Below are 19,553 nucleotides of genomic sequence, written 5' to 3' on the forward strand. Positions count from 1 at the left end.
TAAATTTATCATCCACTTATTTCTTTTCTACTTTATCCTTAATTTCTTTTTCTCCTTTATTTTAATCCTTTGTATACTAACAACTCGATAGCACTTTGTCGTGAAAACGTGTCATGTTATATAGTATAACTTTGTAACTAAATAACGCATTATAATGATATTTGATTTATATGAATTTGTAGATATGGAGGAAAGTATTTTTGCAAAAAGAAATCAAAATTTTATTCTTCATAATTTTCTATAATATGATAAATTTGGAAGCAATACCCAATATGCAGGTTGCTTTATACAAGTTTCACGATAGTAAGTCGTTTGACGACTTTTCCTATAAGAATGAATAATACAATCCGTTTTCTTTCCCCCATATTGGGAATATATGGTTTGTTGTTCAGTCTATTGTCTGATGAAGATGTTGATAAATGTGTTCCTGATTCCCAAAAATTAACTCTCGACTGATTTATAAGGCTTTTGACAAATTTTTAATGTGTTATTGCTTTTTTATTTTTATTTTTGTTCTTCTGAGGTTTGATAGATTATGTAAGAATTAATAACACATTTCCTATCCCCAAAAAAATAATTTTCTTTACCATTTTGATTATTTCCACATAAAACAATATGTTGAAATATATTGATCCATATGATCAACACAGCTCATATTTACTGTGTAAACAAAAACCATTTTAGGCTTATTGACTGATATAATATTTCCATCGCAAAATGTTCTGATGGTAAATTGGATTCCTATATTATTATATGTGTTGAATATTGTAACAATTCTTTTATCTTTCTATGTAAGAAGCTTAATATTATTCTTTCTGTATGCAACTATTTTTTTTTCTTTTTTTTTTTTTTTTTTGTTAAAAATTTTGGTTTCTCTACTTGTATCAGTAGTCCTATTTGGTTAATTTTTATTGTGTTAATAAAATGACATTTCATCTTTAGCAATTCTTCTGCTAAAATAATGATGCTGTAGTATCTATCAATGTATATATGGTATCCTTCTACATTAGGAATTTTATCTAACAACTTTTTACATAAATGTAATAGGATTTTTGTACTTAGTGAAACATCAGGTCAAGAAATGTTTTCTGATGTTATGCTGCCAAAATATGGAAATATTGAAAACAGATATCCAATTTTTGAATTAGCTAGTACATATATATGTATATCCCATTTGGTTGGCTTATTTGCATTGTACGATATTTTGCTCTAATAATAAATAATATTCTGCCTTTAAATATAACCATAGATACATTAACAAAAATTGCCTTATGATATAAAATATTATCTAAACTCCCTTTAAATTAGTATTTTAATAAAAGAATCTATATATTCCAAATAATTGTTAACCTTTTGAATACCAGTTTTAATTGTGTCATTGTTTCACTCAGGTTTCTTCAAATGAAGCATCCAAAAGATTTGCAGAAATCTGTCCTTATTTAATGTTTTGAAAAAGAAAGAAATTCTACTATTAGAAGCAGTAGATCAATATTCTTGTATATTTGGCACTTGAATCAACCATATATTTAGAATAATGGCGATGAAAACTAGAAATTCTTGTTTGATAACATTGTGCCAAGTTGTGTGAGAATTGTTTGTTTCCTATTTTTTCACTAACATAATAATTTATCTTTTTTATTATATTATCTACTAATTCACTTATAAAATCTAAAGTAAAATAATCTATGAATTCTTTTATATTATTAGGTATTTGTGATCCGGTTATTTGGTGATGTATGTCAAAACTGGTTGTTGTTAAAAGAAAGTCTAACTTATTGATGTCTTCCCAATCTTCACTTGACGATATGTTGTCTTTTATTAGTATGTTTTCTTTTACATCATTTTCATTACTATCATTATCTATTAGATTTCTTCATTTTTTTCATTGAATGATATTATTTATTATTATTGTCTTCTTTTGACTTAATATTTATTTTTCCTAACATGTCTGTATAAATATTTATCAGGAACTTGTCTTCACTACTGCTTATGTCATAAAACTTATTTGTATTTAGTCATTTTGTTATTGTTGTAATAAAAAAAAAAATGGATAAATAAATGAGTTGAAATCTCTAATTGTAAATTATAGAATTATAAAGTGATATATATCAAAAGAATATCACTTTTATGATTTTATGACTTGTTAGTGCTACTTGTATCTGTTTTGTATTGCCTGACACTTCAATACAAATTAAATTCAACTTGGAAAATCTCTTTCTCTAATTTTAGGATTGCTTGTTTATGCTATCAAATTTCACTACAAAGAATATTCACATATCATTGTTATACAAATCCTGTTTATTGCTCTCTTTAAACGAATTAAAAAGGCACTCAGACTATCGTGAATTACGTACATTCTCTTCCCATGTAAAACTGGCTGATATTTTTTTCATCTATCTTGATGATTGTACCATATTTTGATTTGCTTTCTTGTGCTATTTAAATAAAAAATTTCAGGGAAACATATATTTTTCAAAAAGTTGCGGTGGAATCAGTTCATCCTTCATTATTACTAATCAACTTTGTGTTCTCTCAAAAAAGACATTCAAATGCAAAGGGTTAAGTTTTAAGTACAGTTTACAAGAGATCTGTCAAAGAAAGATTAAAACCCACTTTTAATTACATATATTATTCTTAATCTATATTTTCATGATATCAATAACCATTTAAAAATTTTATAGTATGGAACAAACAGAATATTAATTAAAATAAGTCAAGAAAATATATATTTTCCATACTATGTATGTAATTTTGATGTAGTTATTGGTATTACGAAAATTAGGTTAAGAAAGATATACAATTAAAAATTTTACTGTTGGTTACATTGTTAATCGAGTTAATCGTTGATTAAAGTTAATCGAAGAGTCGAAATGGGCCTAGTCGAAGATTTCTATACTTGTCCATTGATATATCAGATTATATTATCATAATTAGATTATATCGAGAATTAGACAATATGAATAATAATCGATTAATCTCGCATATAATTATGTGCTTATTAATCGAATCAAATATCATTTTATATCATTTTCTATAATCTTTTAAATTGCACCAATCAGTGATTGTTCTTTGGGAAGAGTTACAGCCTATTTCCGATCATATTTCTTCTCTTGAACACTATAGATGGCGCAGAAGATATGTGATGGCAAGTTTGTAAGTATTGTTTCCTTATTTCTAATTTGCTAACTATAGCTTCTTCCCTGACTGATTCTCTTTGGTTTCGCTGACCTCGAGTGTCCAGAGTCCTCCTTGAAGCACCTCATATCACTCGTACGCCTGTAAAAGAGTGGTTCTACAGTTGTACGTGCTTTAATGTAAGCAAAATTTAAAAATAATCTCCTTTAAGGTGTATCGTGTATTCACCGTACGATTCGTACATTCTACAAGGTTAAAGGATTTTCAGAGATTTCGGCCATCGTGATCTGTCTACGCGACCTTAACCTCAGACTTGCAATACTTCGAAACTTATACGTGCTATGTTATATTTCTATAATTAGTGAAAGTTATTATCGTGTGCGATTTTAACAAGTTAAGTACAGAAAATTAAAAACATTAATACACGTAATTTCTTGAAATATACAGGTAATAACTTGGAAGTTAAATATTACAGTTATACATGGTCATTAGAGCGTCGTTTTTGACTTCTAACAACTCGTGTGACAATGTCTGTACTCATCTCTAGTACAATTTATTTCCCCGCCAAACAATAATACAAAGATAAAAAGTAATATACATGCGTTAGATTTTATATATGAAAGAATGTTTTTTAAATTTTTATATATATATTTTTTTTCTTTATGGAAATAATATAATAAAAACAAAATAACACTGGAAGCATAAGTATTTCATAAATAAAAATTGATCACCATTTTTGGAAACTTTTGCAAAAGAAATCATATAATATGTTTGAATAATATTATTGTTATTTATTATTTCAGAAGGGTATTGTATGAGTCAAAAAATAGAAAAACCAATATTATCTGGTCAGCGCATAAAGACCAGAAAAAGAGGTAAAATCTATTTATATATTTTTCATATATTTAAAACAAATAATATTTGTTCTTGAATAATTTCTTTAGCCAAAAAGAATATGTTACATATCATATATTAATCAACAACAAATATTTAATGATAAATGTTTAAATTGATCACTGAATACTTACTGAAGTAAAATAAAAATATTATCATTATATCGTTTGAAATATTTTATATTGAACAGATGAAAGAGAAAAGTATGATCCAACGGGTTTTCGAGATGCAATTTTACTTGGTCTGGAGAAAACTGGTAACGATTTAGAAGCAATTTCTAAGTATTTAGATTCAGCTGGCTCCAAGTTAGACTATCGTCGATACGGAGAGGCCTTATTTGACATCTTAATAGCTGGTGGCCTCCTTGTACCAGGAGGTTCTATAGCTCAAGATGGCGACAAGCCTGTTAAAACAACTGCCTGCGTTTTTGAACAACCAGAGGATATGGAATCTATGCGAAATTTTGAACAGGTACTAATGTATTTAAGTCATATAATATACTTATAAATACTTATATAATATAAAAAAATGTTATACATTATCATTGTCATATTAACAGGTCTTTATCAAGCTTATGCGGCGTTACAAGTACTTGGAAAAAATGTTTGAGGAAGAAATGAAAAAGGTATTAGTTTTTATGAAAGGGTTTTCACCTAAAAACAGAATCAAGTTAGCAAGAATGACAGCATTATGGATCTCTAATGGATCTGTACCACCCATTGTCCTTTCTGTTCTTATAAATGAGCATTTGGTTAAGGACAATTTAGCATTAGACTTTTTACTAGAAGTCTTTGTGACTTGGAAACAAGAAAAAGGTCTGCCTAGTTTAATGACTGCACTCAAGAAAGGTGGAATTGAAGGAAGGTATGTTAAAATTTTTAAATTTGGTTTATTAAAACTTCAATAAAGAATACTTATTAAATTTGTTTAATATTTCTTTAAGTAAAAAGGAAAAGTAATAATTATAAACTATACAATATTATTCTCTTTAATTTAATTAAAATATATAATATTATATTTCAATAAATAGGTTAATGGAATTTGTGCCACCAAATAAACGAACAGAAGAATATTTTCGATCTGTTTTTGAAGCTGTTGGTTTAGCTGATATAGTAAAGCTTCATAAAGCTCAGGCAAGTCAAGAAGCAAAGAGGGATTTACAACAGTCTCTTATAGATGATTTAGCTAACAAAAGATCTATGAAGGATATAATGTTAGATGTCAAAGAAATGGCACAAAGAAGTGGTATCCCTGAACATGAAGTGATTGGATTGGTAATTGCGATCATTCGACGTTTTTATTGTTTATACACCTATATTTTTTATATATTTTTAATTACATTTTATTAAAATCATGTATTTTCAGATTTGGAGCGTTGTAATGACTCAAGCTGAATGGAATAAAAAGGAAGAACTGGTAGCTGAACAAGCAGTGAAACATTTAAAAATGTATACTCCACTGTTTGATGCTTTTACATGCACTGCCAAATCTGAGCTTGCTCTCCTTCTTAAAGTCCAGGAGTTCTGTTATGAGAACATGTGCTTTATGAAAGTCTTCCAGAAGATCGTCTTACTCTTTTACAAAAGTATATTTATATATAAGAATAGTATTATTTCTTCTAATATTATACATATACATACTCTTAACTTCTCTTATAATAAATTCTTTTTTATATACGTTTTAGCTGACGTAATATCAGAAGAAGTGATTCTGAAGTGGTACAAGGAGGGACACTCTGTCAAAGGAAAAATGCTCTTTTTGGACCAAATGAAAAAATTTGTAGAGTGGTTACAAAATGCTGAAGAAGAGTCAGAATCAGGAGAAGAGGATTAATCTACAGATGTGAATATAATCAGCAACTATTGATGTTAAGAATATGTAAAGTTCTATATTTAACAGATTCATTTTATTTCAGAAAAATATAAACATCATTGCCAATAAGTAAATTGCATTCTGTCCAAAATAATTGAGACATTTTAAATAAACGATGAAATTATCAATACTGCATGAAGAATTGAAAGGACAAACAACAATGCGTGGAAATCAGACACACTCCAGTTAGACAGATGCAAAAAGATGTTTAAATTGTTAAAAAAAAAAGAAAACAACAATGATAATATTGACTACCAATTAGCGTGGAAGATGACTTGTAAATTTACAATGTCTCTGAATTGTATTACTTTAAGAAAAAATATTTTGTGTTACATTTTTATAACTCCGCCACAAAATATATACGGAATAACAAAGAAATTATTAAAAAAAAATCTTTATCCCTGTGTACGTACAATTTTCGGAATCCCATCTTTCTTTGTATGATAATATTGTATTAGTTTATAGAAAATATACTATCAGGTGGTGTGTGTTTAAGACTTGAAGTTTCAGTGAATCCTATTTTCCTACAAAATGTAGAGTTGACAGATTAGTGACATGATAGAATTATTCAAAATATGGGTTTATTAAACAAATAATATATAAAATATCAATTTTTCATGTATTTTATTGATTTTATATTTTTAAGGATTTGTATATTTCATAAACAGTTTTTCTCTTATAACAAATTGTAACAATGTATCAATATCAATTATACTTTTTTTCTAAAATCTTATTTATATATGCTGGTTGATGCAATTGGTTGTTTTCGTATTAATGTTTTACCGTTCATAAATGGTATCAATGGTTCTGGAATTTTAATACGCCCATGTTCACTTTGATGAGTTTCACATAATGCAATGATCATACGAGGTATTGCACACGCTGTACCATTTAATGTATGAACATGAATAAATTCGCCATTATGTGATTGATATTTTATATTTAATCTGCGAGACTGATAATCTGTACAATTACTGCAGCTTGACAATTCACCAAATAGTTTCCTTCCAGGCATCCAACCTTCCATATCTACTTTTCTGTTAAAAACACAAATTTTATTAAATTTTTTACTTTTATAAAATTAAGAAGCTGAAGAATTATTCATTTATTCTAAGTGAAAAAATAAACTACCTATAAGCAGGAGCACCCAATTCATGAGCTGGCATATCAAGTATTTGAAAATGTAGTCCCAGAGAAGAGAATAAATCTTCCTGTATATCTTGTAAATACTGAAATATTTCTGAAGATTTATTTTGTTCAGAGCAAGCAAACATTTCAACTTTGGTAAATTGATGAACCCTGAATGAATAAAGAAAGTCATAATTCAACAATATTTACAACAATAATTAATTTATAATAATTATAAAAGTACATGATGTATCTTACCTGTATATTCCTTTTTCATTCATAATGCTTGATATTTCTGCTCTATAACATCTACTAATAGCTGCCATTTTTAATGGTAAATCTTTATAAGAAAATTTAGAATTAATCAACTTTGCAGCTAATGACATTTCAGCTGTTCCTGACAAGCTATAATCATCTCCATAATTTCTGCTCAAATTATATACAAGTGATCTTGGGCCATCTGTTAGCAAGCCACATCTTTTTATGATTTCAGATGGTATAATGTCCGGTACAGACACAAGTTGAAATCCATGTTTAATTAACTTTTTTACTGTGTAATGAATAAGAGCATTTTCTAATTCAGCCAATTCACCTTGAAATATATAACATCGACTTCCCATTAAAGCTCCCAATCCTTGTGTCCTCATAAGTTTTAACTTTTTAGCTAAATAAGAAAATTCTTTTGGCTCAAAATTAAATTCAGGCTTAGACCCACATAGTTTTAATCTATGTGGTGTATCTCCATATTTAAATACAACTGAATCTGTATCATTCGGTATCTTGCTTAATTCATTTAAAAACATTTCATGTTTTTCTGTTTGTTTATATAGTTCAAGAACTTTATCTATATTACCAATTCCCTTCCGCTTTTTCACATTATTTCTAATGTAATCACGATTTGAAGGATTGCATAAAAATTTTATATTATATTCTGGTTCTGGCATACATATTTTTTTTTCTTCAATGTTCTTTCCTGTTAAGTTTTTAAACTATAAAAGAAACATTTATTTTAGTTCTAAAAATTAACTTTTCAAAATAACAGAAAAGATTATTTCAAAACGAATTGTATGCATCTTATTATTTTTCTAAATTTTTTTATATATAAATATAAAATAATGTATATAAATATTTACTTCATAGCACATTAAAACTTTTTTTTAGTCTATGTAAAATTAAAAAAATTATAAAATACCCACCTGCGTACAAAGTCTCCTGATCTTTATAAATTGTCGAAATCCTTCTTTACATTTCATCTTAATTCTTGAGTAATTCATAACAATATTAAAATATTATGTATCCACAGAATATGAATAAATAACCTAAATATGAATTCTCTACTTTAAGTAAAACATCGTGTACTTATTATTGTACGATTGTATTATTAATCGAATTTTTAAATCAGACATAAATTAATAGAATCTAAATCACCATAAATATGAATAAAAATATAAAAAATTCTCTCACATTAATTAATTTCTTACCAAACCAATTAACATGTATATCAATTAAAGGACAATATATAATATAATTTATTTTATGTATTTATTTATCATTACACAATCGGTTTTAGATTCTATTAAGATATAATTGTATAACATTAATATAAATAATATTCAGAAATTGATTTCTAACTTCATGCTTCCAATTATGTATGTTAAATGATTACATCGAAATTATATCTAGTTTGATAGCGCGCTGATGGACAAAAGAAATATATCAGTTTAAGAAAATTATTTTAAAATGATTTATAATAGAAATATGCAGTGTAATTTTATAAAGAGTATATAATGAAATATTACTGTATCATAAAATTGAACGTGTTATAATATATAAAAATTCTTTAATATGATGCGAACTTTTTCATAGAATTTACGATATAACCAATATTAGTTGGTATCAAATTCTTTATTTTATCGAAACTATCGTTTATATATTTAGAATATAAACGAAAACTGTACTTTTTAAGTAATTTTTGTTTTCTAAATATAATATAGTGTAAGTGTAATGTTATAGTTTATTATTTATAAATCTAAATGTAAATTTTAATATAAATTCTGTAGTGCATATTAAAAATATAAACTTTAAAAAAAACTTGTTAATAATACAAACTTTTTGTTTATAGTTTTGTTTCATTAAAAGAAAATCATGGCTGCTAGGACAATATTTAAAAAATGGAAAAAATTTCATGGGATTTTATATAATCATTTAACTAGATCTCACAGTAAAGGGATGACTTTAACATTTCTTGGAACAGGTGTTGCGACTGGAATTGTATTATACAATGTATCTAGTAGTAAAGTTATTGCAGCACAAACTATATTAAATGTCAGTAATTTTATGGCACAACCTATTACTTCTGTTGATAAACTACAAAAAAATCCTGATGACATGAAAACAAAGATGGAACTTCTAATTTTAAAAATACAAGCTGATTTTTGTAAACAATTGGAATCTTTAGAAGATGATAATTCTCATTTTAAAGTAGATCGTTGGGCCAGAGCAGAAGGAGGTGGTGGTATCACTTGTGTTTTGCAAAATGGAACTGTATTTGAGAAGGCTGGTGTTAATATTTCTGTAGTATCTGGTTTACTGCCTCCAGGAGCAATACAACAAATGAGAGCACGAGGAAAACAAATAGATGAAGGATCTTTACCATTTTTTGCAGCTGGTGTAAGTGCTGTTATTCATCCACGTAATCCCATGGTTCCTACTATACATTTTAATTATCGATATTTTGAAATTGAAAATAAAGATGGTTCAATTCAATGGTGGTTTGGAGGTGGTACAGATCTCACACCTTACTATTTGAATGAAGAAGATGTGAAACATTTCCATAGCACATTAAAAAAAGCTTGTGACAAGCATAATTTATCATATTATGCAAAGTTCAAAAAGTGGTGTGATGATTATTTTTATATTAATCACAGAGGAGAATGTCGTGGTGTAGGAGGAATTTTTTTTGATGATTTAGACATCCCAAGTCAGAATGAAGCATTTCTGTTTGTAAAATCATGTGCAGAAGCAGTTATACCATCTTATATTCCACTGGTAAAATTACATAAAAATGATGGCTATGGATACGCTGAAAGGCAATGGCAATTATTACGCAGAGGAAGATATGTAGAATTTAACTTGATATATGATCGTGGTACAAAATTTGGATTATATACACCTGGTGCTCGGTATGAAAGTATTTTAATGTCTTTACCTTTGAATGCTAAATGGGAATACATGCATGAACCTAATCCAAATTCAGAAGAAGCAAAACTTGTAGAAGTACTTAAAAATCCAAAAGATTGGTTAAATTCAACATAAAATTGTTTATTGTCAGAAATCGATTATATAAATTAATTTGATGGGGAATTAATTTTAATAATATAAAGAATATATATTTTTAATATCATACACACACGCACACACACACATAATATTGAGTAATAATAATATTGTGTGCAATTATTTTGTTGAATAACTTCAATCTTGTAAAATATAATTAGTAATATTTCTAAGATAATATTTTATATTTGTATATATATAAAATAATAAAAATTATGTATAAACAAGCGTAATGTTTAAATCTGAGTTAAATAAAAAATTCATTTAAAAGATAGTTTTGTAGTATATATATTTCTATCTTCTTTATTAAGATTATTTAAAAAACACATGAAATAAAAAATAAAAACTGTCTTCATTAAGAACAAAAAATTATATATTAAAAAATATACAAAAAAAGTTACACAATGATAATATTTTTATAATTCTGAAGACAGTCTTAATTATGTACACACATTTATGAAATAAATACATTTTACATAAAATAATGTGTATACAAATAATGCAACTGCTTTGGCACGTTTACTGGTAATGGTAATCAAGAATAAAGTGTATACATGATAAATTTTTATCTTTTATCATAAATTATTTAAAAATCGGAATTTCTTAATTATATGATCGATATATCAATTTTTAATAAACATATGACAATTCATATATGTAAATATAAAAAGCAAAATATTCGAGAAATCTTTTTTATATAATTGAAAATTAAGATACAATAAATATGATGTTCACAATATACACATAAAAATTCTTATTACATTATACACTTGTTTCTTTTTTCATTATAGATAAATGATTCACTGAAGCATCTACATATAAATCAGTGGCTACATTTTCTTGTACATTTTCGAAAATTGTGTTCGTTGGTATATTTTCTGTTTCACTTATGGATTCAAAATTGGTAGTCATCATACATAAATTTTCTGTAGATGCAATATCTGTTAGACAATAAAAATTTGATTCAACATTTTTCGTCAATTCGTATGTACTATTATTTTGTTCTAAATTTGATAGATGTAATTCTTTAAGTAAATGGAAGTCACATTTTTCATTACAATTGGAAGTATCAACAATATTAACTACATCATTAGAAATTGATGATTCTATATTTACTAATGTAAATGCATTATCACTGATAAAACTATTTACTTCAGTCAATGATTGCTCTGATTTATTATTTAATTTTTTGGATTCAGGAACTGTATCAAAGAGATCAGAACTATCGATATTTGCTACATTTGTGAAAGATGGTTTAGAATATTCGCAATTTCTAGTTGTGACATCGTTTAATGAACTATGATAGTTCTTTTGAAATGGTTTAGTATCATTTAATGGAAGATTATACATGCTCATAGACTGAAATAACCATCTCGTAGTTGGCTTTGTTTGTACTTCTGGATCACTATCATTAATTTTGGAATATCTTCCAGTATCTAACATTTCTGCTGTTTCACAGATATCTGGTAAATTTTGATCGCTTCTTTCACTTGTCATTTGGGTAGTAGAATCTATCTCAGAACTATACTCTAAACTACATTGTTGTGAAACACTCTTTAAGTATTTCTCTTCGTCAGTTTTTATGTCTGCATCAGAGTCATGAGTAGTTACAGATTTAGAATATAATCTTTGACATGAAGTTCTTCTTGACGAATCCGGTAATGCATTGTTTCTCGTAAATTCTTCTTGCAATGTACAATCATTGTTTACCTTTTTTACATTTCGTACAAGATTATCTTGTCCAATAACAAAACGCATTGGAATATTTCTTTCTTCAGAGATACTACCACCACTATCAGAGAGAATATTCACGTTCTTCGTATCACTAACTGCTTTTAATTCTACATGTATATTTGTATTATTTACTTTAGCACTACTACTTAAAATACTTCGTTCAATATTACTTTCCACTTTTACAGCAGGTCGGGGTATAGAAATGCAACTACCACCATCGCTTGTGCCACCACCATCACCTTGTTTTCTAGGACCAAGGTTATTGTGTTTCGTATGTCGTCGTTGTTTCTTAAAAAATTTCCTTGCCACTCCACTTTGATGTGGATTATAAAACATTTCAACACATGTTGCTCCTTGTTCTGTGTAAGTAGTTACAGAGTTGTTTGATCTATATTGTTGACGATGCAATACTAATAAATTTACATTGGGCACCTTCTTTGCTGTGATAATTAGAGGATCTTGATTACTTACAAGATCTGTAATTTTTGAAGTATTACATGTATGAGATCTGTTCGCTGTTTGTCTTGAAGAGCTCATAGAATTTGTATCAGAAGTCACTTGTGTAGCTTGGGAATTAGAAAGAGGAGCTACAATATTCTGTACTAATGGTTGTGTTGGAATAACAGGATTTGCATCTGATACGCTTCGAGTTCTACAACAACGATTCTTTTTTCTTTGAAGCCAACAACGCATTTTCAACCATTGTGATCGGACATCATTACGTGCAATTCCGTAAAATAAAAATATGAATATACCAAGTGAACTAACAGAAACAGCATAAATAATTGCAAATATAATTTCTACAAAAGGAATATAAGAATTGAAAGGTTTTATAGTCACTGCAGCAGCACTAAACCAAGATATTAAATACAATAGTAAGATTACTGTTTGGCCATTTAATTGTGCGATCTGTGAATGTTCCGGATCTACAACATCTGAGGAAACTGTTTGTGTACTATGTACGCTATTTCCATCTACTGGACTTATGTTTGGTTCTAATAACTCTAAATCCATATTTTCCGTAGCCTGAGTACTCTCAGATAATTGAGCATTTGTATCTATATTTTGAAGAGTACATCTAATTAACAAATGAAAGATGATGATATAGACAATTAAAATTCCAGCTGGTATAAATAATGCAGCAAGTGCAGGTCCAGTTGTAAGAAAGCAATATGAATATCCAGCATATTCGCGTAGATTAATTGCACCAGATATTCCACAGATTATTAAAGCTATACCCCAACCAACCAAATAAAGACCTAATAATGGTTTAGGTATAGGTTGATCTGGAGGCTCATCATCTGATATAACATCGAGGTCAGATTTTGATAATTTTTTATACATGTTACTGTGAATAAACATAATCAATTTTTTATTTTTAAACTATAACAGAATAATAACATTATTCGTACTAAAAAACACTTTAATACAATGTACTCACCTAGCAGATGTTGCCATCCATAACAAACAGCTCAGTGATAGATAGTGTAAAACAAGACCAATGCCTTGACAAATTTGGATACTTTCAGTTTGTTGAATACCAATACTATAAATAAATGATAATAATGCTACTGCAAACCAAGTGTTAATAACGCAATGTTTTACTTTCTTTGGCATATTGATAGAAGAGTAACATACAATATATGTTACTGAAGTAACTAATAAACATATTATTGTAATGAAAGTCCCAACATATATAGCAGGATTTGAATATTTGAATTTGGGTCCGTTGATACTGAAAACATCAATGATAAAATTCTGTATAAAATGATAAAATATGTAATAAAATTAATAATTACCTAAAACCATCCTGACTAAGATATGAAACATCTTGTAAAAGTCCATAATATCCTAATTTATTACATTGAAATACTATTAAATTATTGAATAAATTTGATAACTGACATCCATCACTAATCCAACCTCCAGATTCATTCAACGTCTCATCCCAAATTACAGGTTTTGGTTTTTTACCAATATAATGATGCAAAGGAGCTCTTAGCATAATATAAACTGGCTCAGATAAATTCTTTAATGTTAATCCAACTGAAAATAATGATAACATACAAATTACTAATCAAAAAGTACATATTTTTTATATTAAGAATAATTTAAATTCAAGTCAACTTTCTATTTGCTTACTCAATTTGCTGCCAATTACAGATGTTGAAATATCCATATTGTCAGTATTTACAATTTTAGGAAATAATCTATTATCATTATACATTGAAATCATAAGTTTATGAGATACTATGGCATCTTGTACATTTTGCAATAATGTTGCTGGTAACTGAATTGAAGCTTCAATTATTTTATCTTTTGTATTGACAGGAATTGTTCTGTTATTTGTTGTACAATGTAGTGATCGTTTATCTAAATCATTAATTGGATTAATATTAGTATACCAAGTACACATTAATCCAGTGAAACTATCACGTTTAACTCTAAATTCTTCCAATGCCATATTCTTTTTATGCATTTGTATTGTTGGAGTGAATTCCGTGATTGTTTCTACAGCTTTAATTAATCTTGTACATGATTTGTAATTAATTTCAGCAGTCCTTAATATCTCTTTTGGTAAACTTAATAATGCTTCAACAACATCAATAAGCATATTACCCAATTCTTTTTCTTCATCCAGAAAACTTAAATAATTTTCTATTGTCAAGGTAATAAAATTAATTTCTATAGGATCGGTTAATTTAACACCTTCACCAGTGTAATTTTTAAAACGTTTTGCTGTCTCTAATAAATTGCCTAATGTGAGAGACAGATTTACTTTAGAAAATTGTTCCAAAACCTTAGTAGTGTGAGATACAAATGGACACATATCTGTGTTTAAGTCTTCCCAAAATCCAGATGCATTGCAATGATATGTTGCTCTCAAAGATACTTGCATTAAATTTGATAAGAGATTACCTTCACAAGGCAATTCTGCTTTCCATCCTACTACTGTTCTAGGCCATGTATATATTCCTTTATTATTTCTAGTTACTGAAAGATTTATTTTTAATATTTTATATGTAATATAAATGAAGAAAGTAACATATATTTTATACCTGCTAAAGGACAATAACGAGTTTGCTCTGATATAACTATTACACTAATTTCTTTTGATCTATTTCCATTCATAGAGGTTAAAAAACAATTCCATTGTCCATTGTGTTCATCCTTTACAGGAACAATACTAAGAGAACTAAATAAAAAGAAATAAGAAGTGTATTATAAATCAGAAATATAACAATTGAGCATAGAATAAAATCTGTGATATATAACATTACCTGTCAACAATACCACTGTCAGAAAGATATCTATTTTCGATTTTAATATTAGGCAAACTACTTTGTGGATCTTTATATATATCAAGATCAAAAATTTCAGTGGTTGTATTAGGATACCATAACCAATTCAGTCTTGCATTTTTATCATCTATAATGCTGGGTGCTCTACACTTTAAAGTTATTGAATCTCCAGCAAAAACTATTTGGTTTTGAATTGGTCGCAATTCAACAGATGGTGATGCCCATTGGCAATGAAAATTTTCTAAAAATCTAAATTTTTTTATAAGCTGCCCTTTGATATTTGTTGGTGATGCACATTTAGCAGGTGGACTACAACAGTAAATACAAATTAATATTAATATAAAAAACATGGAACACACATTGTAATTTATTTAATTTTTATAAAACTTTACCTTAATCTGATAGAGGTATTGTGAAGCCAATAACGAAACCAATACAGTTCACAATCACATTTCCATGGATTGTTGGATAGATCTCTATATATAATAAAAAATTCTATCAAATTTGGAAATTAAATCTCATTGATATTAAATTATCAGTTTGCAAATGTTTTCTTTTACTTACAATTGTTTTAGCAACTTTAGTCTATGAAATGTACCTTCTTTTAAAGTTGTTAGAGTATTTCCACTTAATTTTCTGAAACATTTAATTTTCTAGCAACATACTTTCTTATAGTAATATACACATGCACCATATGTTTATATAAACGAATTAATCGACGATTGCATACTAAATAGAATTATAAAATATAATTTATAGAATAGTGCTTAGCAGAAGCAGCATAAGTAAAGTGATATATGAGACAAGAGATGCAAAATTCCACTTACAAGCGATCTAAATTCAGCAAATCATTAAATAAAGATGGCATCACCATATTTATTTTATTTCCAGATAAATCACTAGTAAAAAAAAGTAAATAAAATATAAGTCAAAGGAAGCACTCAGGAGGATATTTTCTCACGTATACTTAACTTACAGTCTTCTTAGATTAGACAATCGTTTAAAGGCATAGGTATCTATTGTAGAAATTTGATTTTTACTCAAATCCCTAAAAATAAATTTAAAATTATCTCTTTAAACCTCTTTAAATAAAATATTAGAAATATCATAATTTAATTATGTTCTCTTACAATCTTTCTAAATTTTCCAAGCCATTAAAACTTTCTTCATCTATTGAAGAAATTTTATTTTTTGACAAATCTAAACGTTTTAGATTTGTTAAATTCTTAAAAATATTAGCCTCTATACTAAAAATTTCATTCTTACATAGATCCCTATAACAAAGTGTTTTAAATAAAATATGTTAAAATACACTTCATAATACTTTATTTTTCTATTAATAATAAAGTAATATTTACAATTGTACTAATTCTACACTGACTTCATCAATATTGATTTCTTTAATCTCTTGTATATGTCCTTCACACTTAACACGTAATCCTTCTGCTTGTGCACCAATAAGTTTACACATGCATTGTTCTGGACAGGGATGACTTATAATCCCACTTATTTGGACCAAAATTAAAAGAGAAAGGACACCTTTCATGTTTGTCAAAAATTAGCCTTTTTCTGTATAGAAAGACTTTAGATTAATTAATACTTAAAGATAAAATGGATACAAAGATACTTTATGCATAGAAATATACTCTTCGTATTATATCCATTCATAATATTCATTAGTATTTTTATAATGAAAATAAAAAAAATGTAAAGTATACATAGGAAACGACAAAATAAAAATTAAGATATTCATATAATTCATAATTATTTTCTATATGCTTACAAGAATGCCATTATTCATTCCTAATTATAATAATTCGATAAAACATTAAGAAAAAATAAAATAATATTGAAATAAATAATATAGAAAAATGTTTTACTTACGGCATTAAGAGCACTTACGGCACTTAGGCCAATAATTCAATCGTGCCTTTTACATTGTGTCCACATTTCTTTCGTACATCATTTTTAAAATCAATGTTTGTAATTATTATAAAAATACACAAAATGAGCGAACAGTATTTCAATAATCGGAATGAATCCTTCGTACACAAACGTCATGTAGCAAACTGCTGAACTCAACTGAACTTCAATGTCTTAATCTCTAAACTCATTGGATACCTTCTGAATACACTATTGTATGTGACGTGTGTAACATCCTCATAGCTGATTGGTTTAATTTAAAACGAAATTTTTGATTATTTTTTAGGGAACTATAATCTTGAATGTTTAACAATATGATATTTAGCAGATATGCAATTGTTGTGTGCGTGTGCGTATTATGTTCAAAAAAACTGTCGAAGCTAGAAGTGCAGTTGAATCAAGAGAGCTTTTATCGTTTTATGCTTTATGATTTGACTTTTTTCTAAACAGTATTATATATTTTTTATTTAAGATGTCTACTTACTTTTTTTATACGTTGTTTTATTGTTTAATATCTGGTTGCATTATTTATCCTCCAGTTGAATTTGTTTCTACTGGTCTAACAATAAAGACTATATTTGCAAACTGGTTGGGCAGTGAAACTGAATCATTTATAAATTATCATATTAGAAGAAGCGTAATTACGTTATTCATTCATTCCTTATTGCCATTTGGTAAACTTAATTTTCCGAACAAATATAAATTTAAATCAATTTTATTTTTTTTGTATTATCGCATCATAATGCAATTGTGTAAATTTTGTTTTTAGGCTATATTTTAGGTTTGATATTATTTGGTCATGTTGATGCACAAAAAATACAATTGTTCTATCAAAGTCCACTATGGTCAATTCTTATTATTGTTACGATAGCAGGACCAGCATATATTTTATATACAATTTTTAAATGGTCAGAAAACAATTGGAAGATGCATCCAATAGTACAAAATCTTTCAATTTATTGTGATGATAATACTAATTGGATGTCTGTTGCTTCTGAGATTGATATAGAATATAGAAGGTTGATACAACGATAATTTTTATATATTCATATAAATTTTATATATGGTATAAAATTATGTTACCTATAATAACTGAACTTGTTTCAGAATAGATAAAATTTTAATTGATACAAGTAGTGTAACTAGAGTTATTGTAACAGATAATTGGATAATTAAAATAACTTCTTATAAGTTATATATTGCACGGCAAAGTGATACTGCTTTAATAGTAAGCAAAAGTGATACTCATGCCATGTCTCATACAGCTAGAGGTGAAGTCCAGTTTATTAATATTGAGGTATCATTTATTATTTGTAATATTATTTATTTATTTTTTAAAGTATATATCTTTGTTTATCGAATAAAAACAAAAATTATAATGCAGGTGAAACCTACCAGAATAAGAGCAGAAGCGTTTGATATAAGAATAAGTACATTTACTTTCAAGGATTTGCAAGACAAAGTACAACAACCAATAGTCATTTTACAAGATGTTACTTTTCATAAAACATTATTGGATAGATTTATTGATGTCTTCAAAGAACAAGCATTAGAAAATCCTTTTTATGAAACTACACAGGTAATAAATATTTCATAATATATATCAAATATTTAATGATGTATCTTATTTATTATTATATTTTATAGGAATTAGAGAATTGTATTGGATGTATGCAAGTACGATCTAATGTAAAATTAAATAAATGTTGTGGAAGTATTACTGAAAGACCAAATTCTGACGAATGTACAATTTGTCATTGTCGGCCGATGTGGTGTATTGAATGTATGGCAAAATGGTTAGCTCTTCTATTCAAGTTTTTATTAGAATGCATTTTTTTTTCTATGATTATCTGAACTTCTAATTTACAAATATTTGTATTGAATACAGGTTTGCATCAAGACAAGATGAAAATACACCAGAAATATGGTTGTCTTCTAAATGTACTTGCCCTGTATGCAGAGCAAAATTTTGTCTTTTAGATGTATGTCCTGTACAAACTGTAAATCAATAACATATGAAGTACAACTGTATTAATATATATTAATATATTAGATCAATTCTATATTCTTTCTATGCAGATATATTTTTAAAAATATTAAATCAAAATTTATAATTTTTTATAAGATAAAAATGTATCTCTTTCATAAATAAGAACGTAAATAATAGCAATATATATATGCAATTTTGAATATCCACGTTACCAATTACGAATTAATAGAACTATTTGT

The 19,553-nt window shown here is 27.1% G+C and overlaps 5 protein-coding genes across 10 annotated transcripts; 3 read left to right on the top strand and 2 right to left on the bottom strand.

Moving 5' to 3' along the window:
• Positions 1 to 3,168: 3,168 nt before the first annotated feature.
• LOC127061733 (protein krasavietz) lies at positions 3,169 to 5,871 on the top strand. Of its 3 annotated transcripts, XM_050989025.1 has the most exons (8): positions 3,206 to 3,314; positions 3,404 to 3,528; positions 3,939 to 4,010; positions 4,220 to 4,500; positions 4,589 to 4,893; positions 5,060 to 5,303; positions 5,395 to 5,614; positions 5,714 to 5,871. In XM_050989025.1, the coding sequence occupies exons 3-8, from the start codon at positions 3,950 to 3,952 to the stop codon at positions 5,860 to 5,862; spliced, it is 1,260 nt and encodes a 419-aa protein (XP_050844982.1). In that variant the 5' UTR covers positions 3,206 to 3,314; positions 3,404 to 3,528; positions 3,939 to 3,949; the 3' UTR covers positions 5,863 to 5,871. The 3 variants fall into 3 exon arrangements, with proteins under 3 accessions (XP_050844981.1, XP_050844982.1, XP_050844983.1); XM_050989024.1 differs by lacking the exon at positions 3,404 to 3,528 and having other exon boundaries at positions 3,169 to 3,314; XM_050989026.1 differs by lacking the exons at positions 3,206 to 3,314; positions 3,404 to 3,528 and adding an exon at positions 3,563 to 3,582.
• Positions 5,872 to 5,925: 54 nt separating this feature from the next.
• On the bottom strand, positions 5,926 to 8,595 carry LOC127061731 (serine--tRNA ligase, mitochondrial). 2 transcript variants are annotated; one of them, XM_050989023.1, is made up of 5 exons: positions 8,226 to 8,595; positions 7,288 to 8,018; positions 7,033 to 7,200; positions 6,685 to 6,938; positions 5,926 to 6,425 (listed from the first exon to the last, which is right to left on the bottom strand). In XM_050989023.1, the coding sequence occupies exons 1-5, from the start codon at positions 8,301 to 8,303 to the stop codon at positions 6,418 to 6,420; spliced, it is 1,239 nt and encodes a 412-aa protein (XP_050844980.1). In that variant the 5' UTR covers positions 8,304 to 8,595; the 3' UTR covers positions 5,926 to 6,417. The 2 variants fall into 2 exon arrangements, with proteins under 2 accessions (XP_050844980.1, XP_050844979.1); XM_050989022.1 differs by lacking the exon at positions 5,926 to 6,425 and having other exon boundaries at positions 6,509 to 6,938.
• Positions 8,596 to 8,740: 145 nt separating this feature from the next.
• LOC127061734 (oxygen-dependent coproporphyrinogen-III oxidase) lies at positions 8,741 to 10,599 on the top strand. Its single transcript, XM_050989028.1, has 2 exons — positions 8,741 to 9,024; positions 9,152 to 10,599. The coding sequence occupies exon 2, from the start codon at positions 9,175 to 9,177 to the stop codon at positions 10,342 to 10,344; it is 1,170 nt and encodes a 389-aa protein (XP_050844985.1). The 5' UTR covers positions 8,741 to 9,024; positions 9,152 to 9,174; the 3' UTR covers positions 10,345 to 10,599.
• A 444-nt stretch (positions 10,600 to 11,043) lies between these two features.
• LOC127061727 (adhesion G protein-coupled receptor A3) lies at positions 11,044 to 17,550 on the bottom strand. 3 transcript variants are annotated; one of them, XM_050989012.1, is made up of 14 exons: positions 17,286 to 17,550; positions 16,760 to 16,970; positions 16,532 to 16,675; positions 16,378 to 16,449; positions 16,229 to 16,300; positions 15,966 to 16,037; positions 15,794 to 15,877; positions 15,381 to 15,710; positions 15,159 to 15,295; positions 14,242 to 15,093; positions 13,899 to 14,145; positions 13,541 to 13,834; positions 12,571 to 13,447; positions 12,293 to 12,487 (listed from the first exon to the last, which is right to left on the bottom strand). In XM_050989012.1, the coding sequence occupies exons 2-14, from the start codon at positions 16,945 to 16,947 to the stop codon at positions 12,437 to 12,439; spliced, it is 3,420 nt and encodes a 1,139-aa protein (XP_050844969.1). In that variant the 5' UTR covers positions 16,948 to 16,970; positions 17,286 to 17,550; the 3' UTR covers positions 12,293 to 12,436. The 3 variants fall into 3 exon arrangements, with proteins under 3 accessions (XP_050844967.1, XP_050844968.1, XP_050844969.1); XM_050989010.1 differs by having other exon boundaries at positions 11,044 to 13,447; XM_050989011.1 differs by lacking the exon at positions 16,229 to 16,300 and having other exon boundaries at positions 11,044 to 13,447.
• Positions 17,551 to 17,645: 95 nt separating this feature from the next.
• LOC127061735 (E3 ubiquitin-protein ligase TM129) lies at positions 17,646 to 19,498 on the top strand. Its single transcript, XM_050989029.1, has 6 exons — positions 17,646 to 17,998; positions 18,094 to 18,343; positions 18,432 to 18,621; positions 18,709 to 18,903; positions 18,972 to 19,120; positions 19,213 to 19,498. The coding sequence occupies exons 1-6, from the start codon at positions 17,797 to 17,799 to the stop codon at positions 19,334 to 19,336; spliced, it is 1,110 nt and encodes a 369-aa protein (XP_050844986.1). The 5' UTR covers positions 17,646 to 17,796; the 3' UTR covers positions 19,337 to 19,498.
• Positions 19,499 to 19,553: the final 55 nt, after the last annotated feature.

This window comes from Vespula vulgaris, chromosome 2 (genome assembly GCF_905475345.1).
Source record: "Vespula vulgaris chromosome 2, iyVesVulg1.1, whole genome shotgun sequence".
In the NCBI taxonomy this organism is placed as follows: Eukaryota; Metazoa; Arthropoda; class Insecta; order Hymenoptera; family Vespidae; genus Vespula; species Vespula vulgaris.

Bases quoted from the DNA above. Each gene is read 5' to 3' on its own strand.
- LOC127061733 (XM_050989024.1), top strand. From the start codon at position 3,950: ATGAGTCAAAAAATAGAAAAACCAATATTATCTGGTCAGCGCATAAAG. The intron at 4,894-5,059 runs GTATGTTAAAAT...TTCAATAAATAG, and splicing joins AAAGGTGGAATTGAAGGAAG to GTTAATGGAATTTGTGCCAC. The intron at 5,304-5,394 runs GTAATTGCGATC...ATGTATTTTCAG, and splicing joins AACATGAAGTGATTGGATTG to ATTTGGAGCGTTGTAATGAC.
- LOC127061731 (XM_050989022.1), bottom strand. From the start codon at position 8,303: ATGAATTACTCAAGAATTAAGATGAAATGTAAAGAAGGATTTCGACAA. The intron at 8,019-8,225 runs GTGGGTATTTTA...TTTCTTTTATAG, and splicing joins TCAGGAGACTTTGTACGCAG to TTTAAAAACTTAACAGGAAA. The intron at 6,939-7,032 runs GTAGTTTATTTT...TGTTTTTAACAG, and splicing joins TTGGGTGCTCCTGCTTATAG to AAAAGTAGATATGGAAGGTT.
- LOC127061734 (XM_050989028.1), top strand. From the start codon at position 9,175: ATGGCTGCTAGGACAATATTTAAAAAATGGAAAAAATTTCATGGGATT.
- LOC127061727 (XM_050989010.1), bottom strand. From the start codon at position 16,947: ATGAAAGGTGTCCTTTCTCTTTTAATTTTGGTCCAAATAAGTGGGATT. The intron at 15,296-15,380 runs GTAATGTTATAT...CTTTTTATTTAG, and splicing joins GACAGTGGTATTGTTGACAG to TTCTCTTAGTATTGTTCCTG. The intron at 13,448-13,540 runs GTGAGTACATTG...GTTTATTCACAG, and splicing joins TGGATGGCAACATCTGCTAG to TAACATGTATAAAAAATTAT.
- LOC127061735 (XM_050989029.1), top strand. From the start codon at position 17,797: ATGTCTACTTACTTTTTTTATACGTTGTTTTATTGTTTAATATCTGGT. The intron at 18,622-18,708 runs GTATCATTTATT...ATTATAATGCAG, and splicing joins TCCAGTTTATTAATATTGAG to GTGAAACCTACCAGAATAAG. The intron at 19,121-19,212 runs GTTAGCTCTTCT...TATTGAATACAG, and splicing joins ATTGAATGTATGGCAAAATG to GTTTGCATCAAGACAAGATG.